The 21,990-nt window shown below is 39.7% G+C and overlaps 1 protein-coding gene across 2 annotated transcripts in view; it reads left to right on the plus strand.

The window, feature by feature from the left end:
- LOC150094184 (metabotropic glutamate receptor 5-like) overlaps nt 1-21,420 on the plus strand; it is a 178,501-nt gene extending 157,081 nt beyond the window's left edge. For both annotated transcript variants that reach the window (XM_090412018.1, XM_090412019.1), the window contains exon 9: nt 20,011-21,420. In XM_090412018.1, coding sequence (XP_090268144.1) covers nt 20,011-21,298 — 1,288 coding nt within the window. In that variant the 3' untranslated portion in view covers nt 21,299-21,420. The remainder of the gene's footprint in view (nt 1-20,010) is intronic.
- Nucleotides 21,421-21,990: the final 570 nt, after the last annotated feature.

The following is a 21,990-nucleotide window of genomic DNA, read 5'->3' on the forward strand; positions in this document are numbered from 1 at the left end:
TATTTACATTTTCTTCGACCTGCGACAGTTTAGAGTGCTTACTGGTTTTCGCTCTAACAAAAATAAAAAATCAAAATAAATTTTTTTTTTTTTGGAAAATTCGACCCCTGCCAATCTTTCATATAGTTTGACAACGTTAATGACACTCTTCCTTGCGAGCCCTGCGCCAACACAAAAACCACTTAGTTCCTGTCGGTTTAAAACTTGTCTCCTATTAGGCCACGTTATCTGTCATACAGCGGAAAAGCAACGGTTATTAAAACCATTATAGTAGCCATGTTACTACGTACAGTTAACAAACATCACAGATGCACAGGATAGCTTTACGGACAATTTATCGACTTCTTCTGGAACCACAGGAAACATCAGGTGTGCAGGGCTTTATTCTAACCCCCTCTCCCACGCAAGGAGGATCGCCATGCCGATCTTCAAATATTCACTTTTCCCTACCATTGTTCGAGCCATATGGAAAGTACTGGCATCAAATCACCCATTTGTTTTTATAATTAAATATTTATTGAATATTTCCTAACCTGTTTTGGAATCACTGATGCCAGAGTTGTACTATGTAACTTCCATTTATTACTCTTGTTAGGCTTTGTTATTCTATTCTTTCTTTCTGGGACCTTTGATGAGTGAAAGTAAAACTACTGCTTTGGAAATACCAGATGGTATTCTTTCGTTCCTGCTCAGGAATTGTGCTCCAGTATTGACGCCCATCCTGTGTCGTGTATATAGCCTTTCATATTCTACTGGCATCTACCCAACCACATGGAAGCAAGTCCATATCCAGCCTGTATCCGAAAAGGGAGACAAAAGTCAGCCCTATAAATATCGCCTCCCTATTGCTCTCGACTCAGTATTTTATCATAGGCGCTCACTACCTTTGGACTCAGCCATGGGAAGATTTGGAGAAATTCGCGTTATCGCTCTCGATATTTCAAAGGCATTTGCTCGTGTCTGCACTCCTGTCTACACTCTGTATCATGGTGGATGGCTTACTCTCATGAGATTTCCCCATCCCATCAATGCCTGGAGTGCCTCAGGGTTCTCTGCTCTTACCCACGCTCTTTCTTCCTTTACATCAATGACCTTTCTCTCTCTCTCTCTCTCTCTCTCGCTGACTTCAAATCCTATTCACAGCTTCACTGATGACAGTACTCTTCATTCCCCTTCGTCATCCGACAAACTTCGCAGCACCTTAATGTCAGATGCCTTAAGATCACTGACCTCCTCAATATCCTGAAATGGAAGGAAAACAAATTAGTAAATTTCAATGCCAAAAAACTCCTAACAGTATGTCTCGGATCCGTTCAACTTTGGAGTATTGTTCCCACATTAATAGTACAGTACTCAAGATCTCTCTAAGAACTCTTGATGATATTCAGAAGAGGGCACACCGCTTAATAGACGACCCTTCCCTCCCATGGGCATTGTTCCGCTGAACTGGCCACTACCATTTCTCTAATTTCTGCTAATCATCTAAGAACAAGAACAGCTACTGGCCAACACCCACTATCCGGTTTCGAACACACCGAACTAACTTCTCGTCATTTTTTCTTCGTTTAGTTCTCCTCTATTCTTTGGAACAATCTACCTCGTACAATTCTCCTTGCCCACAGATGGCGCTGTTGTGTTATAGGTCTTGTGACCTTTCACGTGTGGGATGAACATAAAAAAAATTGAGGCCTCTTTCTCTCCTCTTCTTTCTGATGAATCTCAGAAAGAAGAGGAGAGAAAGAGGCCACTGCTATAGAATGCTACGACCATTCTCCAGACGACAACCTGGAGTGATATTCCTGACTTGCAGGATCCTCCACGTACTTGTTTAAGAGATACTCCTCTTCTTCGTATCCAGAACAAGCGAAAGATGAATAATTTACTCGTAATTAAATCAATTATATGTTTGTTTTATGGGGAATGCCTTCGGTCTGCTAAGATCTGCATAAGAGACTCTCATTAACCTACTTTCATACGATAAACAGGGACGTCGATGCAAAAAGAAATAGAATTAATTACACAGTTGACTTCAAAGTCCAATATCTGACCACGTATAGTATAACGAGAGAGAGAGAGAGAGAGAGTTGCAATTAGATGTAATCATCTTGTTTGACATCTGGTTTATTGATTGTTTTCACCGATCAACACCTTACACTGCTAATCATCTTAATAGTCACGTTTGGTTTAAATTATTTCGAGGTACTTACAGAAGACATATATTCAGTCGGTCCTACCGTTACCTGTCAAAGCAATTACTCTTGAACTAGTGAGCGGAGTTCAAGAGTAATTGCTTTGACAGTCCGTTTAAAATGAGCTCAGCTCGTAATCCAGAAATCACGCACCGCACGGTCCCTTGATTAGTGGCGGAGGCAAAAGTGATCAGCGAAAAGCTTTCGTGAATTTTCCATAAAAGGAATTACTTATGCGGCGTGTAGTGTATTACATTGGGGGGGGGGGTATTGTTAGGGTAATACCAGATAAGTCATGACATCATCGTTAAAAGGCTCAGTTTTAGAAGAACGAGAATCGTGCATCTGTGGTAGTTAGCTAGCACGCTGTCTTCGGTGGTCTCGATTTGCACGATACTTCCTTCCCCTCCCCCCCAGAGTTATTGAGAGGTTAGGGTGTCCGAAGTATTCCTCATGAACTGTAACGGAATCAATGACTCTGGTGGGGGATCGTGTAAATCGAGACCACTGAAGACAGCGTGCTAGCTAACTACCACAAATGCACGATTCTCGTTCTTCTAAAACTGAGCCTTTTAACGATGACGTCATGAGTTATCTGGCGTTACCCTAACAATGCCCCCCCCCCCAATGTAATACACTACACGCCGCATAAGTAATTCCTTTTATGGAAAATTCACGAAAGCTTTTCGCTGATCACTTCCTCCGCCACTAATCAAGGGACCGTGCGGTGCGTGATTTCTGGATTACGAGCTGAGCTCATTTATCTATCGACTGCCCTACAGGGGTGTTCACCTTTTGTAGATGATCATAAAAGAAGAGAAAAATAAAAGAAACAAATCCCAAATGCCGTAACCCTTGTGATCTTTATATGGTGCGCAACTATTCTAAGCTTTATGAACTTCCAAAACCAAACTTGACATCATTTCTTCTTGTCATTCTTCAGCGATATCAGGATAACCTCGTGAACTTCAGTGCTCCCAAAATATCTCGTTTTTATCTCACGCAAGAAAGATTGCACTTTTAGAGACTTATAATTTTTAACACAAGCATTGGTTTGACTATTGGAAAAATGGATATTCATCCTTATTCTAAGTATTTGTTCATTTCTGAGAGGGTTGGGATGAACTGATAGACGCAGTTGTTGGGATAGACAATCCTATAAAAGTCAAATAAAAAGAGCTTTCTATCAGGAAGAGTTTTAAGACTAACAAGCATTATTACGATGTGGATAATTAGCAGTTAAACAGAGGAACTTACAGTTTGGATTTGGACTAATGATATATAACTGTGCACTTCGTAAATCAATCGTGACACGTCTTCAGCGACACTCTCAAAACAAGTTCCTATTCCATCTTGCCTTATTAGTCCTAATGGATTATTGCTACCAAGTAAAGTCGATTTATATAAGCCGACTAATAACAGGACGTTTAATCCTCTCTCCATAGGCTGCTATCCAATAATTGTTTATCTTCTTGCGTCTGTTTTACAAAGGAAAACCCCGATTTTTCTGGAGTAAAACTTTGTCAACTCCATATGATACTAATTAACCCACCTTCAATTGAAAAGTCTGTAAAATTGTCCAAATTCATAGATGGTATTCCCAGATTTTTTTTGAAATCAAAGAGCTTGACTACGTACTGGACAGAGACTCTTCAAAAGATATTTAATTGCTGAAATGAACGGATAACAACCAGAATTTGACTAAATAAAAATATCAGTCAAGAATAGCAATGAAATTGAACCCGTCCTTGGAATCGTAGTGGGAAAAACTATACGTAGTCCTAAAGGACACTAAAGATGGAGTAGCTATTAGCAGATACAAAGTTAGGGTTCTCCAACTTACGTAGCTATTCCAAATGTCGGAGAAACTCCAAAACAACCAAACTGTGGTTTCGTAATGCATTTTTATTTTATGCGTTGTAAAGGAATTAGTGTAATCCACTTGCACAGTGGAACACGCCTGCAGAATAATGAAATTACATCGAAACAGCTTTTATATTGTCCTGCGAATTTCTGCTTACATCGTGTTGCCATTTAGTCCCTGGTGTAATTAACCAGCGACCTTTTCCACATAACTTAGTGTTATCCATCCATCTAACATCTTAAACGATGCGTGATCATCGCTGCACTCATTAAATTAGAATTCTCATAATAACATTAGCTCATCTCTGTTAATTGCTTCATTCGCAAATATCGCAGATTAAAGACGACTGTAGCATAAAACGGGTTATTAATTATTAAATTGCGCACGATTGGATTTATTATCGTCGGCGAACCGAGAGAGAATATGTAAAATTGTCAAATGCAAAACATCTCTCATACGTGTGTGATTACTGGTTGAAAGTCATAGATTACTTAAGCTGCTAATGTGTTAAGATAGCATCCCTGCATTACTGGACTTTGTCGTATAAAACTGACCAAAATCGGGTATTTTCAGCATGCCTGCTAAATTATCGTAAGGTTCCTATCTGAAATTTTAAAGCTACCCATCTTCGAGAACATTAAACCTGATCATTCCAGAAAAATAGATTACTTATTCCAGTGTGCTGCCCTGAAAAGCAATGACATAAACCTTAAAACTATTTCACTACATTAGAGTCAATTTTTATATTTTTATTAAATAGATTTAGAACATTTATATATAATATAATTGTAACTAAATACTAATATAAGATATTTGAATAATATTTGCAAAACGTTTTAAATTAAAATAATAAGTTTATATAACATTAGATACCTGTTCATTTACAACATACAATACTTTTAACTTTCCATGTGTTCAATTTTTTAAGTACTGGGAAGATGGCGGCTCGCGTGTTAGTGTTTGACTGGTAAGTTTTTAGAGATTTATGCTTAATCATTAGTAATATCAGTTATTTTCTTGCTGCCATAAACAGGCATTTTATTTTCCATACTGGTTTATCCACGTAAGTCAACTGACTTCACAAAGGCGATACGCTAGGCCTACTGCCATTAGTATCGCCATTGTTGTTGTATTTTAACATCTTATTGCTGGTTGACACGCCTATGCTTGATTTTGCTGGCAGTCCTTTGCGGCTGCGGGATATTTTACAAAAATTTCTGCTGGCAGGTCTTCAGACCTGCGGGATATTTTATTAACGCACATACGCAGTTAAACCGATATGAGCGTACCTGACCTAGACGTATTCACTGATTTGCTCGATAAAGAGCCAGCTCTTGAACTCATTGATAAACTCCAAAAAAAGTTCAAGCTAGCATGATTGACCCCGACACTATTATCGAGTTACTCGATAAAAAGCTAGCACTCAGTTTTATTAAAAAGCTCCTCAAAAAGTTTGAACGGGATTGTCCCGGCTACTTAAATTTGTATTCCTCACCTGAAGTCGATGTTGAGGAAAATGAAGACTCCCCTCAAATGGAGGAAAAACTCAATCTAGTTGTCTCTACCTCTAATCCTTCTGATCAAGAAGAAACCCACGCACGTAAGAAGAGAAAAATTCTTGCTGCTGAGTCAACAAATGTTGTTGGTATGGACGAGGATGTTCCCATTTCAGATCCCTCTGTTTCCCCCAATGAAAAGGTGCCACCGATTATCCTAAGGGAAAAGCAGAGATGGTCATCACTCAGAACCATCATGGCTAATTCAGAGATTACACGTCTGCTAAAAATGCAGACGAGGGAATACGAATCCAGCCCACCACGGTGGCTGACTATAGAAATCTTACAAAGGAACTGGACACTAGAGGAACCCAATATCATACATTTTCACTTGCCTCCGAAAAAAATCTGAAAGTAATCTTACGTGGAGTCTCCGAGGATATTGACACAGATGAAATAGTTACTGACCTTAACCTACAGGAACTACCCCCCATAAAGGTTACTAGAATGTTTAGATCAAATAAGACACCTATGCCATTAGTTTTAGTAGAAATTCATAACATTTACAAAGACATTTATAATTTAAAATCAATCTGTGGACTCAAAATCACCCCAGAACCATTGAGAAAGAAATCATCTTCTGGGCAGTGCCACCGATGCCAAAAGTTTGGCCATGCCCAGAAGCTATGCAAAGCTCAGTTCAAATGCCTAAAATGTGGCGAGAATCACTCCACAAACACCTGCGCCAAGCCAAAATCCACCCCGGCTAAGTGCGCTAATTGTGGGGGTCCTCACCCTGCTAATTATAGAGGGTGTATACATTACCCCAAAAACAGATGGAATGATTCAAGTCATCAATCTACCTCGTCATCTAGTGCGAGAGTTCCTGAAGCTCAGGCTACCCAGTTCTCCAAGAGTGAAAACATGACAACAGGTGCTCGCCCATCATTAACTGAGCCCCTTAAGAAAACGAATCTTCAACATCAAGTAAGAACATATGCTGATGTGGCCCGTTCCAAACAGATAGTACAAACCCAGAACCGGAATAATCCACACTCAAATCTATCAGCTGTTATCACCTCTTCTCTTGCAAACATGCTGCAGGATTTCAGCAACACAAATCCATCCTTAAGTGTCACAAAAATATTCCTACAGCAAACCCAATCCATATTATCTGCACTCTCTGATGCATAGAAAAAAAATCGTCCCAAACTCTCTTAGGATTATTGGTTGGAATGCCAACGGTATAAAAAACAAACTGTTAGAAATCCAGGAATATAATAATAGATACAACCCAGATATACTGCTAATTAATGAAACTCACCTGAGGCCTGCTGACACCCTGAAAATCAGAGGGTATCAGATTTATAGAAACGACAGGCTTGGGTATAGAGGTGGAGGTACAGCCACCCTTATCAAAAACTATATCAATCATCACTCAATAACCAACCCTACAACCACCAACCTTGAAATCACAGGAATCAATGTTCTCACAAACTCAATTGGAAACCTCAAAATTTTTTCTGCATACAACCCTCCATTAAAGACATTATTGACCTCAGATCTGGATGCCATCCTTGGAGTAAAAGGACCAGTCATCATTGCTGGAGACCTCAATGCAAAGCATCCTGCTTGGAACAGTAAATTTACTAACAAAAATGGTCGCATCCTTTCTAGCTACACAGGATTAAACCATGCTGTTGTGGCTGGACCTACCGAACCAACTCATCTCAGTACATCTGGCACTGCTGATATCCTGGATATAGCCATCCTGCAAGACATTAAATTACAGTACAGCCTTCCATCACTAAACGAGCTGTCGTCGGATCACAACCCAATTCTACTGCAATTGGGAGAACAAGAATGCCTGTCTCCTCCTTCTCATTCAGGCATATCGTGGGAGAGATTGTCTAAAGCACTTCGGGATCAAATAGGAACCGTCCCTCACATATGCACGCCAGAAGATGTGGAATCTGCAGTGACTATCCTCACCCAACAGATTAAGTCCGCTTTAATGGTAGCAACCTTCCAGAAACCTGTTCCCAAGCCTGATCGTTTGCCTGAGGACATTATGGACCTGATCAGAGAGAAGAGAAGAGCTAGGAAGAGATTTCATAACACTCGCGCACCTCAGGATAAGACAGTGCTTAACAGATTGAATGGAGCAGTAAGAGATGCACTTAAAACACATAGAAACGAAGTTTGGGATAAAAAGTTAGCCTCTATCTCACCTACTGATCACTCTATCTGGGGCCTACTGAGAAACATCAAAAATAAAAACAGATCCCTCCCCCCTATAATATCAAACCAGGGCCTAGTCCACACAGATGCAGATAAGGCAGAAGCCATACTTAAAAATCTTGAGGATCAGTGCAAACCTTCTTATAACAACATTGATTTCAATCATCTGTACAAAATCCACAGACAGGTTAGGCATGCACTAAACCTCCCGGATACCAGTGCTGATCATATTGCACCCGCATCACCTGTTGAATTGTATGACATTATTAAAAAACTTAAGAACAATAAAGCTCCTGGACCAGACAGCATCTCAAACAGGGTGATCAAGCTGCTGCCTCGAAAAGCTATAGTGCATCTGACCAGTATAATAAATGCAATCTTAAGACTTCACTATTTTCCTTCCACCTGGAAAATGGCTGATGTGATTCCTATACATAAGCCAGGCAAAGACCCACACTTACCGCAGAATTATCTTCCAATCAGTCTCATCTCCAATCTGGGTAAGGTTGCAGAGAAGGTCATCCTCTCACGACTCGAAACCTCAGTAAATGACCTAAACATCCTCCCTAAAGAACAGTTTGGTTTTCGACAACACCATAGTACTACCCAGCAAATCCACAGAATTCTGGAATATATCACCACCAGCTACAACTGGCGCCAATGCACACGAGCTGTATTCTTAGACCTATCTAAAGCATTTGAAAAAATCTGGCATTTTGGACTCCTGCACAAACTTATCTCAGCCGGTATCTCACTAAAAATGGTTCATCTAATCCATTCATATCTTCAGAATAGATCAATGCAAGTTAAAATTAATGGTTCTACATCGTCCCAGCGCCATATCTTTGCTGGAGTGCCGCAGGGATCTCTACTGGCTCCATTGCTGTTCTCTATATACATGTCAGACATCCCGCACAATCCGATGACCTCCATTTTAGCACTGTATGCGGACGATACGGCAATACTAACCAGATCTCTCAGACCCCACTTCGTTACCAGAAAGCTTCAAGAAAATCTTCTAAAGCTGGAGGGTTGGTTCTCCAAGTGGAGATTGGAAGTCAACCCCCCCTGAAAAGCTCAGTGGTTCTTTTCTCAAAAAGGCCAATGTCTCCTGCAGGAGATATGTTACTATTCAATACTAAAATTCCCTGGCAGAAAGAAACAAATTACCTGGGTGTGATTCTCGACAAAAAGCTATCTTTCAACCAACATATCAAGTCTGCATGTGCAAAAGCATCTAAAGCCATAGCTCAGATCTACCCACTAATTAATAGAAATAGCAAACTCAGCAACAGAATCAAATTGCAGCTATACCAGATGACGATTCGTCCTATAATCACCTATGCCTCTCCGGCCTGGAGCCACACCTCTAATACTAACACTATTAAGATACAGCGAGTGCAGAACAAGTGCTTGAGAATGATTTTGAACGCCTCGTGGTATGTTAGAAACAGCCAACTCCACAGAGACACAAATATTCCCTATATTCTCTCTTATCTACAATCCTTAGCTTCATAATTTTTTCTAAAGACGTCCACACATCCCAACGATTTGGTTCAACAAGCTGCAGCATACGAGCCAACGGACATATTCAAATATAGAAGACCAAAAGCTATATTAGCCTCCCATAGCGATACATAATCTCCATGCCCATTCAGGGCGAGCAAACTGCTCGTAAATTTTACCCTCACTGTAACCACGACAGATAGCGGGGAATATGAAAAGCATTTTGCTTCACACTTAAAGAATAAATGTCAATTGTCAATTGCCAATTTTTAAGTACGAAGGAAAAAGAGGGAATGAAATCCTGGTAGGGTAATGGATGGGAGTTAGTAATTTTTAGGACTTCCATGGTAACAAATAGCAATGCTGTAGCCAATGAAGTTTTAACTGAGGCTCGTCTGTTGCTGTTACCCCCCCTGGGGCACTGAGATTCGAGAGTTTGAGTTCGCTCTCTTGAGGTTTTTGCCTTAAGGGAGCAATTTGAGTCACGGGAGAAATGTTCTCCGGCACGGCCCGCTGAGGGGCTTTGTCGGTGAATGCTTTTCTTCGGAATTTGAGCGGTTCTGCTTGGTGGTGGCGTGTGGGTGGAAGGCCAACGCTGAGATGGACGATCTTTCGCCCACGATTGAGTGGCTTCAGGGATCGTCCGAATTTTTAGAGACGGCTTTACCTTTACATATGGCAATGCTGTAGCCAATGAAGTTCTGACTGAGGCTCGGCTATTGCTGTTATCCTCCTGCCATGATCAGAGCTTTAATAGCTCAATGACACCTTATCCCTACACTGTCCTCTACAGATAACGGAAAAAAGGGTGTGTAAGATAAAGCAAAACAATTTATGAAATTAATTGATGGTATTATTTTATAATCACTAAAAGTTAGCCAAGTTATCAAAAAAAAAAAAAAAGACAAAAATTCGTTCACTTAATTCACAAAATTATATTCGCTTCGCAGGTGAGTAGTCTGTAGTTAAGGATAAATGATGCTTCAACCGAACCTTTAGAAATTACCATGAGGGATACAAGAATGGGGAAAATGGTATGTCGAGTGATCTCAGCACTTAATCTGGACAACTCCTGAGCAATGCAATACACGAAAGTGTTACTTCGATCTTCTCCAAATTCCGTAGCCCACTTATTTATTTGATTTAATTTTGTCTATTCTTAGTATGCATCTGAAACAGTATTTTTATTTACATTGTATTAAAGTGTCTTCTTTTTTTCCTCCTGGACGATGGATTGTTTTTAATTAAGATAAAATGCGACAAGTAGTAAAATAAACTAAAATGTCTTGTATGAGATATTTTACATTCGTTGTTTAAAATAATCGTAATAATGATATTATGAATAAAACATTGCTTTATAGATCTCCATGGGGAGGGCTAATTGTCTATTCCCTTGCTACATTTGGTTATTGAGTACTGGGTATTATTCATCCATAAATATTCATTAACATTTGTCATAAAGGTTGCATTGCATGTTTCAGCTTACCATGCAATAATTGTCTTTCAGACTGCAGATGAATTTATTGAAATAATATATACAGTTGGAAGAACAGACAAGTAAAATCAGTTTCTGAAACGTGCTTCTAGCAGAGATCTCCAGTTAGCGATGAAAACAGAGAAAACGGGCGACTGCGAAACTTTATACAACGTACAGCTATTTTCAATTCAAAATTCCCTTTGAATTTAGAAAAGATTTCACTTTAATGTAACAAATAAGAATGAAAGAGTCTCTCTATGTCTTTCTCTACTGAAGTAATAATATGGCAATAGCGAATAACTTTCAACAATGAAAGAGGTTAATAATTTCCTATCAACAATGCATCTAGTGAAATGAACAACTTTCACCAGACGACAATTAGCTGATGCAAACTTCTCACCAATTGTTGTTTTCAATAAAATAGCATTTCAATTTTGATAAATAATGGGGATTATTTATTAGGGATAATTTCGAAAATAGAAGAAACTATTGGGGCCACCTGTTGTATCTTTTTGTTGTCGAAAGCGGCAACCTTCATTAGTGTTGTGTCAACTATTTATGACATTTGTTTCATTAGAAGCCGAGTTATAGTACCAACAGTGACAGTGCATGTTTTGACGAAAGGTCGGAAAATCGGTTTCAAACAGAGAGCTGCGATTGACTTTTCGGTAAAACTTGGTAAAAGTTTTACCGAAACGCATCAAATGCTTCAAAAAGCATACGGTGATGAATGCTTATCCCGTACTCAAGTATACGAGTGGTTTAAGCGATTTCAAAGTGGTCATGAGACGCTTGACGAAAAGCCGGGGAGTCCAAAAACTGGACTCAGCGAAGTTAACATCCAAAAAGTGCGTGATTTCATCAAAGAAAACCCGAATTAGTCCGTGAGATTGATTGAAGAGTAAGTGGCAATTTCAAAATCAACTGTGCACAACATTTTGACCCAGAGTTTGGGCTTTCGTAAATTGAATTCGCGATTTGTTCTCCCAAGTTGACGACCAAAACATGTATCTAATTGAACACTGCAAGGACCTCATTCAAACCGCTAGTAAGGACTCAAGCTTCCTTGAAACGATCGTTACTGGTGACGAAACGTAGTGTTTTGAGTATGAGCCCGAAACCAAGCACCAGAGTGCTGAGTGGAGACCACCACAAGAGGGGCATCCGAAAAAAAGTCACTTGGAGAAGTCAAAAATAAAGACAATGCTGATTTGTTTCTAATTTCAAGGGCATTATCCACAAAGAATTCGTTCCGCCTGGCCAAACCGTGAATGATGAGTTTTATCTTGAAGTTTTGAAGCGATTGATAGCGAGAATTTGTCGCGTACGGCATGAATATCGTGACGACCGACCGTTCGTCAAAACACACTGTTACTATAACTCGGCTGCTAATGAAACAAATGTCATAAACAGTTGACACAACACTAATGAAGGTTGCCGCTTTCGATAACAAAAAGATACAACAAGTGGCGCCACTAGTTTCTTCTATTTTCGAAAAGTTCGGTTTCTTTTTGGACAGAGGGTGTATAAATATTACTGTTTTATCCAAAAATGACCAACAATCAGAAAATCCAAACACAACTCAGTACTTTGCAAATTTTACATGAATGTCCTAATCTTCATATTTTTGTTCCTTTATCTTTAGAAACTATTTTTATAAGTCATTCTCTTTTGCGACTGACAGAATTGTTCTAGCATCAAATCCAATCATGAATATTAACTGCATAGAAATGGGGCTTTCAGCGCTAATCCATGAGTAAACATCACAATGAATCTAGAAATCCGAATGAAATTAGACGCTCAAGAAGTCGTTTGCAGGGTTTGGAACAAACGATGGTCATTTATAGATATACATTTAGGTTATTCCGACGACTTCTAAATGTTGCCAAGTATTCTTTATGATTAGTTTACGAAATCTAGAAAGTTTGAAGTAGTCCGACGCACTGTCCCACATAAAATGTCCAAGTACAGACTGCTATTACTGTTTTTTCTTATTGGTCAGTCAAATGGTCGCGTATCTACAATTGTTGTCAAGACAACATCCTAACGATCTTTTGACAACAACATTCATAATAATACATTACCATACTTTTGACATAAAACCGCAATAAGATCTTAATAATGATATTAGGGGGCGTCACTCAAATTGTAGGAAAAGGACTTGTTACCGAAGAACACTATCACTGGTCACTATCGTAACAAGTCACTAATAACCTTGACGAAGTCGCCACGTGTTTTTGTTATTGAATGTTTCTTGTTCCCTGATTATTGTCACACGTTGTTCTATTTTTAAAGTGATGAACCATTTTGTTATTGTCCTTATCTTTCTAAACCGTCCGTTGATTATAAAAAATGTTAAATTACTAACGGTAACGATGATATGCGCGGAATATACTAATTGGTTTACTACAAATTAGTATCTCTTAGCAGTGAAATGAATATTTTTATGTGCATCTCACCCACTAAAAAGCACAAACCTATCGGTTAGTACCGTAAAGAACTAAAAGATAATCTGAATTATAATCTGGAAACCTATTCTATACACTAAGGAATAATCTCGAAACTGTACTAGAAACAAAATAACGATAATCCTCCTCTAAAAAGCAGATAGAAGTTTTTCAAGCCACTTTAAATGTTCAGTAAACACTCTGACACCAAGAGATGTAGATCATTCACCACCTAAATAGTTTATTATTGAATAACTTTTACATCATTGAATACCACGAGATTATTTCTGTTAACCAAACATGTTCTAACGATGCTTAAAACCCACAAGATTTTAACTACTTGATTTTTACACTAACTAAAAACAGAAAGATTAAAAACGCCTACGACTTGGTTACGGTGGTAACTCACGGGCGTTGTTATGACTACCAAAGCGTCTGAGATAGAAAAAGTCGAGTAAATCTGACTTAGCATACCATTTTTCTATTCGACACACGTCCTCACCGAGCGACCGAACTTCCTTCGACACGGCGTTTTGAGCTTCCCCGTTCAACAAGTCGTACGTGGGATATCTCACTTTAGGCACGTGTTTGTATCCCGTCCATCGGTTTTGACAAGAACAGAATTTCTGGGTTCGTCGAAGCGTATAGAACGCGTCGCGCCCGTCCATCTAGTTCGTCCATCACGCTAGGACAGCGATCTTTTTTTTTTTTTTTTTTTAGTTTACGGCAATCGGAAACCAGTAAACCTTCTTGTGAAATGTTTTTATAACCCAAAGTCATCTCTCTTTTTTTTCCGCTTTTGCCTTTTCCTGTCAGCTGTGAAATATGAGAAGAAAGAGTTTCTTAAGATTGCAAAAAAAAAAGGTCTTCGTAATGCAGACTCCGTATATGACACGTAGACGCCAGACGGAGCATTTGAAAAGACTACCGTCCTTAAGGTATCCTTACAAATAATTTCCACATTTCATCATCTCTCCAAGTTTTATCGTAATGGTAAAACATCATCTATGTGTTGATTTACGTCAACAGTAAAATATAGACATTGTTTAAATCGCAACAATGAGATGTTTTAAAAGTTAAACAATAACAAGTTCCACTTTTATTACGTAAAACCTTATCGATTCATTGATTTCGTTTAGTAATTAACAACAAAATTTGTTGGTGTAGTTTTCTTTTAAAGTAAATAATAATCTAACAATATTTGTTGTTTTCATATCTATTTTGGATAGATCGGATCCATATACTATTTTTAGGAATGACAGAAGAGATACGAGAGGAGGAGGAGTGCTTCTAATGATATCAGATGACATTGTAAGTCATCTGATATCATTAGTACAATGATGGTAACAATGTCCCATGTAGCGATGAGTTTGAGTCTATCTGGTGTAAAGTGGAGGTTAACAGAATGAAATATATGGTGGGGTATTACTACAGACCTGGCGGCTCAGTTGTAGGGGACGAAGAAATGCATCGCCAATTTAGCCTTGTGGGTACCAAGTGAATGACCATTAAGGGTGACTTTAATTTTCCAAACATTGATTAGGTAGAAGAGAAATCTCATGATCAGAAAGAACAGAAATTTATTGAATTGTTGCGAGGCAACTTTCTCAAGCAGCATGTGAAAGAAAAAACTGGAGGTCAAAGAGTGTTGGATTTGCTCACAGCGTCAGAAGGGATCTCTGTCAAGCATATGGCTATTTTACCACCAACTGGTGGCAGGGATCATGCTGTTCTTTCTTGGGAAGTATCTACTTGTCTTGAAGTTCCGATTAAAACAGGTTACAAGCTGAACTACAAAGCAGGAAATTATGATCAACTTAGAAGAATACTATCTTTGGTCCCCCTGGTATCAGTTATTGAATGGAAAAAATGTCAGCAATGCATGGGAATCTTTGAAAAAGTGCTTGAATGAAGCGGTATCTGAATGTATCCCCTAGTGTGCGAAGAATAAATAGGTTGGGAGTGAAATGGAGGTGCAGCCTTATTAAGAAAAAGATCCCCAAGAAGAATATGATGTGGAAAGAATATCGTGAAAATAAGAGTGAGAAGAGTTATGAAATCTATAAAGCTCAGACCAGAAAAGTAACGAGTATTGTGAGAAAAGCTAAAACGGAGTGTGCAAAGAAATTGTCCATGCAAGCTAAAGGCAATCCAAAAGAATTTTATCGTTATGTCGCAAGAAAAAGAAAGAATGAATGTGGAAGAATAACTTTATTGAATGCAGATGGTACACGAGTGTCGGAAGCTAAGGAGATTGTTCAGTTAATGAATGCTCATGCTGCTAAGATAGATCAACCAGGTGTATGTAGCATGGTGCATGGCACTACTGCTACGTTGGATGAAGAGTTACAGGTTCATGAAAATGAGGTTGAAGTGCTCTTGCATAACCTGGATAAGAATTTGTCAATAGGGACAGATGAAATATCAGCCAGTTTTCTAAAGGAAGATGTTCAGCTGAATTGGCTAGACCTTTCACACATTTGTATAACTTGAGTCTCAGCTCAGGAATGATACCACAGGAATGGAAGGAATGTATGATGGTTCCATTGCACAAGGGTGGTGCAAAAACGGATGTGTCTAACTACCACCCTATTAGTATCTCTGGTGTGGTAGTGAAGATTTTAGAGAGGTTGGTAAGAACTCGCATACAGAAATGGGTAGACAATCATTCTATACTCTGCAGGGAACAGCACGGGTTTACTAAAGGAAGGTCATGTTTTTAGCAATTTGCTCATATTTTATAATAATGTTATGGCCTAGTTGGATAAAGGAAATGGATATGCTATGATAATGTTGGATTTTTCTAAGGCATTTGATAGGATACCACACCATAGGCTGTTGCGTAAACTGGAGAATATGGGATTGGAATATAATCTATTGACTTGGATCAGGGGATGGTTTACAGACGGACATCAAAAAGTGGTATGCAGTGGGTGTGAATCTTTCAGATTTAAGGTAACCAGTGGTGTAACCTCAGGGTTCAGTCCTTGGGCCATTATTATTCAATCTATACATTAATGACATCAAGCAGGGTCTATCATCAGATTTGCAATTGTTTGCTGATGATGCGAAGATAAGCAGGGCAATCCGGGATGCTACTGATATTCAGCAATTACAAAACGATTTGAATAGACTGGAAATCTGAGCAAACGAAAATGGCTGTCAGTTTAATGTTAGTAAGTGTAGAGTTATGCACTCTTGCGATTTCCAGTAGCATGTAATATTAGCGAGGTTATGCTACAAGAAACTGAAGAGGCAAGGGATCTTGGTGCATTGGTGGATAAGAATTTGAAGTTCAAAGGTCACATAGCAAAAGTTGCAAATACAACTCAGAGGATAATTGGTATGTTGAAGTGAACCTTGACATGTAAGGATAAGGAAGTCACTTTGCCTCTTTATAAGGCTTTGATAAGATCACACCAGAATTACTGTGCACAGATTTGGTCTCCCCGGTTTCAAGGGATAAAGAAGCTGTGGAAAGGGTGCAAAGAAGAGTTAGAAAGATTATATCCGGATTATGGGATTTAGATTATGAGTACAGATTGCGAGTATGTGGATTGCAGACTCTGGTTAACAGGAGAAAGAGGGGTGATATGATAGTGGTTTGTAAACTTTTGAATGGGTGTTATAGCATTTCAACTGAAGAAATTTTTCGTTATATGGAAGGCAGGGAGAGAACACGGGGGCATCCATGAAAGTTAAGGTTGTTCTCAGTCAAGAAAGTGGTAGGAGCTAGGTTTTTCTCCTAGAGAGCAGTGAGTGAGTGGAATAATTTGCCGTTAGGGATAGTAAGTGCATGTAGTGTAAATGAATTTAAGGGAAGGTATGATAGCTGGGTTGGGTAATCTACAACCTCCCTCGATGAGCTCTTGACTCCCTGGAGGTCTCAGATAATAATAATAATAATAATAATAATAATAATAATAATAATAATAATAATTACAGGAGTCTGCTTGTGGTCAGCAATTCTTCATTGTAATGTGTGCAGCTTTCTGGCAAAAATAATTTTCAGAATACGTAACACATCAATATCTATTTTGGATACGTCGGATCCATCATAATAGTCAACTATAATAGCGAAGATTATCACTGTTGGTGAAAACAATAACATCTATGGTAAAGATCTATCTATTATCCAATATTCCGTGATGAGTGGCTTTATAAGAAAGTAATGAAATACATACTTTTTGACCGTGAAAGTAGGAACAACATGTTAAAACTGACCAAGTTTCAAAAACCTAGAACAGGTGATCTTTAAAAGGCCACCATCCAGTATCTGCAAAGTCGTCAGTGCCCACAAAGAAGGTCACCATTCAAATAGCTGACAATTAATCAGTGTTCAAAAGGATCACTGTCTGCAATCTGTCGAACCATCTGACAACCAAGCCAAACTTCAGCGCAGCATAACCAGAGGAAAGTACCGCCACTATGACAAATCTTCTCTCGACAAAGTGTCAGACAATCCACCAGACTGCATAGGGCTTCTGTTCTTTTCGGAGACCAAACAAAAATCCAAGCTAGTAGTTTTTAATTACAGGTCTTAAAAACCCGTGCGATTCCTGGGATTACCCAATCAATGAGTTATCTCCGAAGGATCGTTGCAACTAGTAACAAATCCACTCTATCACCACCTAACTTACCAGATGGAACAGCTCAGGAAAAACCACTGAAGCCACCAAATTCTGCAAAACGTTGTTTAGAATGGTTGAATGTTATAAGATATAATAAGAAAATATATTTTGGTGTTTGAATTAATTAAGGTATTAAATGGTAAATTTAAAATATTTTCTAATCAATAATAAAACATCAAACTTATAAATATACTTCCACTCATTTTATTAATTAAATAATTATTTTTAATAGCAGTAAAGTATAAAGTGTCCAATAACAGTAGAAACGTTTATTTTTTCCATTGTCCCATACTAAAGAGGAAATGCGTCTGTTTTCTTCTCTGTTTCGGAATATTTTGAGCAATAAAATCACCCATGAGCTTTTTGAAATTGCACGTTCACATGGAGAAACTCAATATTATGAATCTGTACACTAATCTCTGAAAGAAATTCAACCCTTCCTTCATTTGTAATACGTCACACACACAGCGGTTGAAGGGAACCATAACAAATGATGTTTTCCAATATTAGAATCACCATTCGCTACTGGAGATCGGAAAGGGGTTGTGTGTGTGTGTGGGGGGGGGGGGGGGTGAATAGCGAACTACGATGAATGACGACTGCATCCTTATCGCACACTGGCGTGTGTGCGTTTATCACAGACAAACAGTGGCGCACAGACCGTGAACGAAGTGCATTCAAGATACTAATTCGAGCACCAGTCAGCCACCTCTGTGCACATTTGACTTATAAAGGGTAATCCATCCTAACAGCAGCGTCTGTCCTCAATGGCAATTTCGAGGCTTTTCTCTAACAATTAATTCATTAGGCCTAAATGGCTTGCACTATTCCATCTAATATTAGCCTTTAGTAATCCATTACTGGACTATTCCATTTTTGAAAAAGGGGTGTTATGGAACTTTAATGGGGTGAGTAAGTGAATATTATTTTTTTTTATTCCCCCCTCTTCTCTGACCTACTCGAATGTAACTCCAGAGTCTTGTGTGCTCACCAGAATAACGAAATAAAGTTCCCACTCATAAAAAAAAGTACCCCGCTCCTGAAATTTCCTGTTACGCTCCTAATTAATATCCAAGTGCAGACACGTGTTTTAATGAAGGCCGCAGGGTATGCGTATCAAGCGATGTCGCTACTCTCACGAGTGTTTTATAGCGCAAGTACCTGCTGAGTTTTATTAGGGGGGATTTCTTCCGTATCCTATCTCGCGCACAACTTTGGAAGACGAGAACTTTGAAGACTTCTTTCAAGACAGGGGAAGTCGCATTCTGGCGTGAGGTTACAGCCAGAGGCAAAAGTCTTTGTTTGACTCCGATTTAATCCGTTATAAAAATACTTTTAAAAGCCATCTTATCGTCCATTTATTTCATACATTAGTGTTATTTATAGTGGAAAATAGCACACTGACATTTCCCTGCTTTTGTTAATGTTCTTCATTTATCTTTTTCGGTTATCTTTCTCCTTTCTGTCATCTCCGGCCGGAGAGGTCGTATGGAGTTTAACCCTGCGGAGGTCGCGGCTGATCTGACAGATAGAAACAAATTGTTTAATATAAATATTCTTAAGCATATCCAGCTTGGAGGTCATGAGTAGCTGTGCATACATATATTACGAGTGATATCCGCACTTTTTTCTGCTGTCATTTTGGTTTAACACGTGTTATGTAAAGGTTTGTGATATTTGACAGTAAATTGTATCTGAGAGATACCGCGAGCTCTGATGTCAGTATATTATTGGTTTAGATGTTGTTGTTTTTTCTTTGTTTAGTAATTTCTAGATTGTAACTGAAAATAAATAAACTATCACGTATTATATTTGCAATGTTTTTTTTTTAAGTTTTATCGCATTTTAGCACATACTAGTAATGAATATATCTCTCAGTTCACGCAATTTTTTCGAAGGGCTTTATTGCAATGAAATTCAACCATTTGTCACGTGCTTGTTGTACTCGAGTTGTATTTTGATTCTTTAGCGACATCAGTGAATTTTGACCGCTTTACATAGCGAATAACTCAACGAGCTGCTTTAGTTTTGAACTAATCATCACTAGAGCATCTCGATTAGGTCAAAGGGGTGGGGGTTACCAACCCAAAACACTTTGCTCTTTTCATTGTGTGTTTGCCGTACAACAATTCTCATTTCTTTTTCTTTCTTTCTGCCAGGAACCATTCCCTCGACGTCGTCCACAAGCAGGGCAAGAAAGACCACCGACGCCACAGCATGAACATCTTCGAACGCTTCAGGATCAACAAACAAGACAAAATCGCCGCGAACGTCGCCCAGCACATCCGAGCGGTGCGGGCGGCCGAAGCGTTAGACAGGAGGACGCGCTTTCGACGCAGCGATTCGTTTCAGCTACCTGACCTTCCTCCGCAGAAGAGCACCTCGAGCGGAGAAGAGAGTCCTGGTTGCCACGAGAAACGTCGACTCGTGGGCATGCTAAAACAGGCGTACGGAAGCGAAGCGGACGAAATACCGGGGATCGCCAACCTGACGGGACCTCGCAGGACGGAAGAGGCTGCGTGTCAGACCAGCTACGATCTGCTGGAAAGTCTGCTGCCGACTCTGCGTCGTCGGATAGTGCGATCGGAGACGATGATGTCCAGTCTGACTCCGGAAGAAGAGGAACCTCGCATTTCTCCGAGAATCATTGGAACCGCTTGCTATCATCCGCTGTTCGGAAGCGGTGAGAAGTACCGGCATTATTCGGTGTGCGGAAGCAACCACGCCTCCGTCAACTATGCGTTTGACGAGCCAAACGGTCCTAACTACAGGATTGCGGAGAGACGTGCGCGTCACGGAGGTGGAAGGCTGGCGGATGACGACGTGTTCAGTGACCGAGTGGAGGTTGAGTACAAGATGGCGGACATGAGCCTCCGGCGCAACGAGGAGGAAGACGGCGACACCATCTCCCTCCAGGAGATGAAGCGATCGAAAGCGTTGGGCCTCTTGGGTAAACGCTCTCAGTACAACAAACTGCAGCGGGTCTGCGCTACGGTAGAGGCCGTTCCCTCCGACAGAACAGATGCCGCCGCCGCCGCCGTCACCGCTTCTGCTACCCCCGCCGACATAAGGAGCGAACCACACCCCAAGGTGTCCACAAACGTTAGTCAGGACAGCCTGATAGAAGCGGGCTCGTCCATCGTCGAAGAGAGTGCTAGCACCGGAAGTGACGACACTTCCGGAAGTGCCGTGTACAAAAACATCATCATCAACTTGGGTAGTCCTCAGGACAAACCCCGTTCCTCGAACTGTTCTCAACAGGAAAACGCCTCTTCGAACTTTCAACCGAGTCGCAGCACTTCGAGTCTCCTGTCTCTACCGCATCACGAGGAGCGAACAGAGCCCAGCACATCTCAGCAGCATTCTTTTGCTAACTTAAGGGACTCGGAAAATTCGACTTCGGCGATACGTTGGTGCCATAACAATGGAGATGCTACTGCCACCTAACGGAAAAGGAGTGTAACTAAGTTAATTTTAAAGGAAAAAAAAATACTAAGGCAGCTTTGCTTGAAAGAGTGACGCGGTGTAAACTAATTGGTGGTTGTACATCTGTTTCGAATACAAGTTAGCACACATTTCGTACTCTTTTTTCCACCAGAATAAATATATATATACATAAATAAATATAAATCTATATATATATAAATATACACACACATACGCATAAATCTATATATTAAGTATAAACATTTTAGAATGTGCATTTCCCCCCCCCCCCCCGCGCAAATGCCGTAAGCATTTTTGTGTCTCTTCACCCCCCACTTCCGGTTAGTTTTCGTATTGAGCATGTTTGTACTTGTGCATATTTAAAAACGCAATTTTCCTAACATGTCAATCGGAATTGAGAGAAAGAAGAAGTTTCTCAAAGAGTGAATTGAAAGAAAGTACTCTAGTTTGATTTATTCTTAAACGCCATTTTTGTTATTTAGTTTTAGAATCTTTTATATGAAAAACTGTGATTTTTGTTAAGTATTAGTCAATAAGACTTTAGAGCTTCTTAGTTATTAATGCCATCAACATCTTTTCGTTCTCGTTGTGAGAACATGTAGCTGCAGATTCATCCCTCATCCTCCCACAGACATCGAGTTTAAAGTTAGTCACCCCCCCCCCCCTTTACATCCTCGCTTCCCATCTATCGC

Source organism: Typopeltis vanoorti, chromosome 22 (assembly GCF_054136105.1).
Source record: "Typopeltis vanoorti isolate ZY-2024b chromosome 22, IOZ_Tvanoo_1.0, whole genome shotgun sequence".
NCBI classification, from domain to species: Eukaryota; Metazoa; Arthropoda; class Arachnida; order Uropygi; family Thelyphonidae; genus Typopeltis; species Typopeltis vanoorti.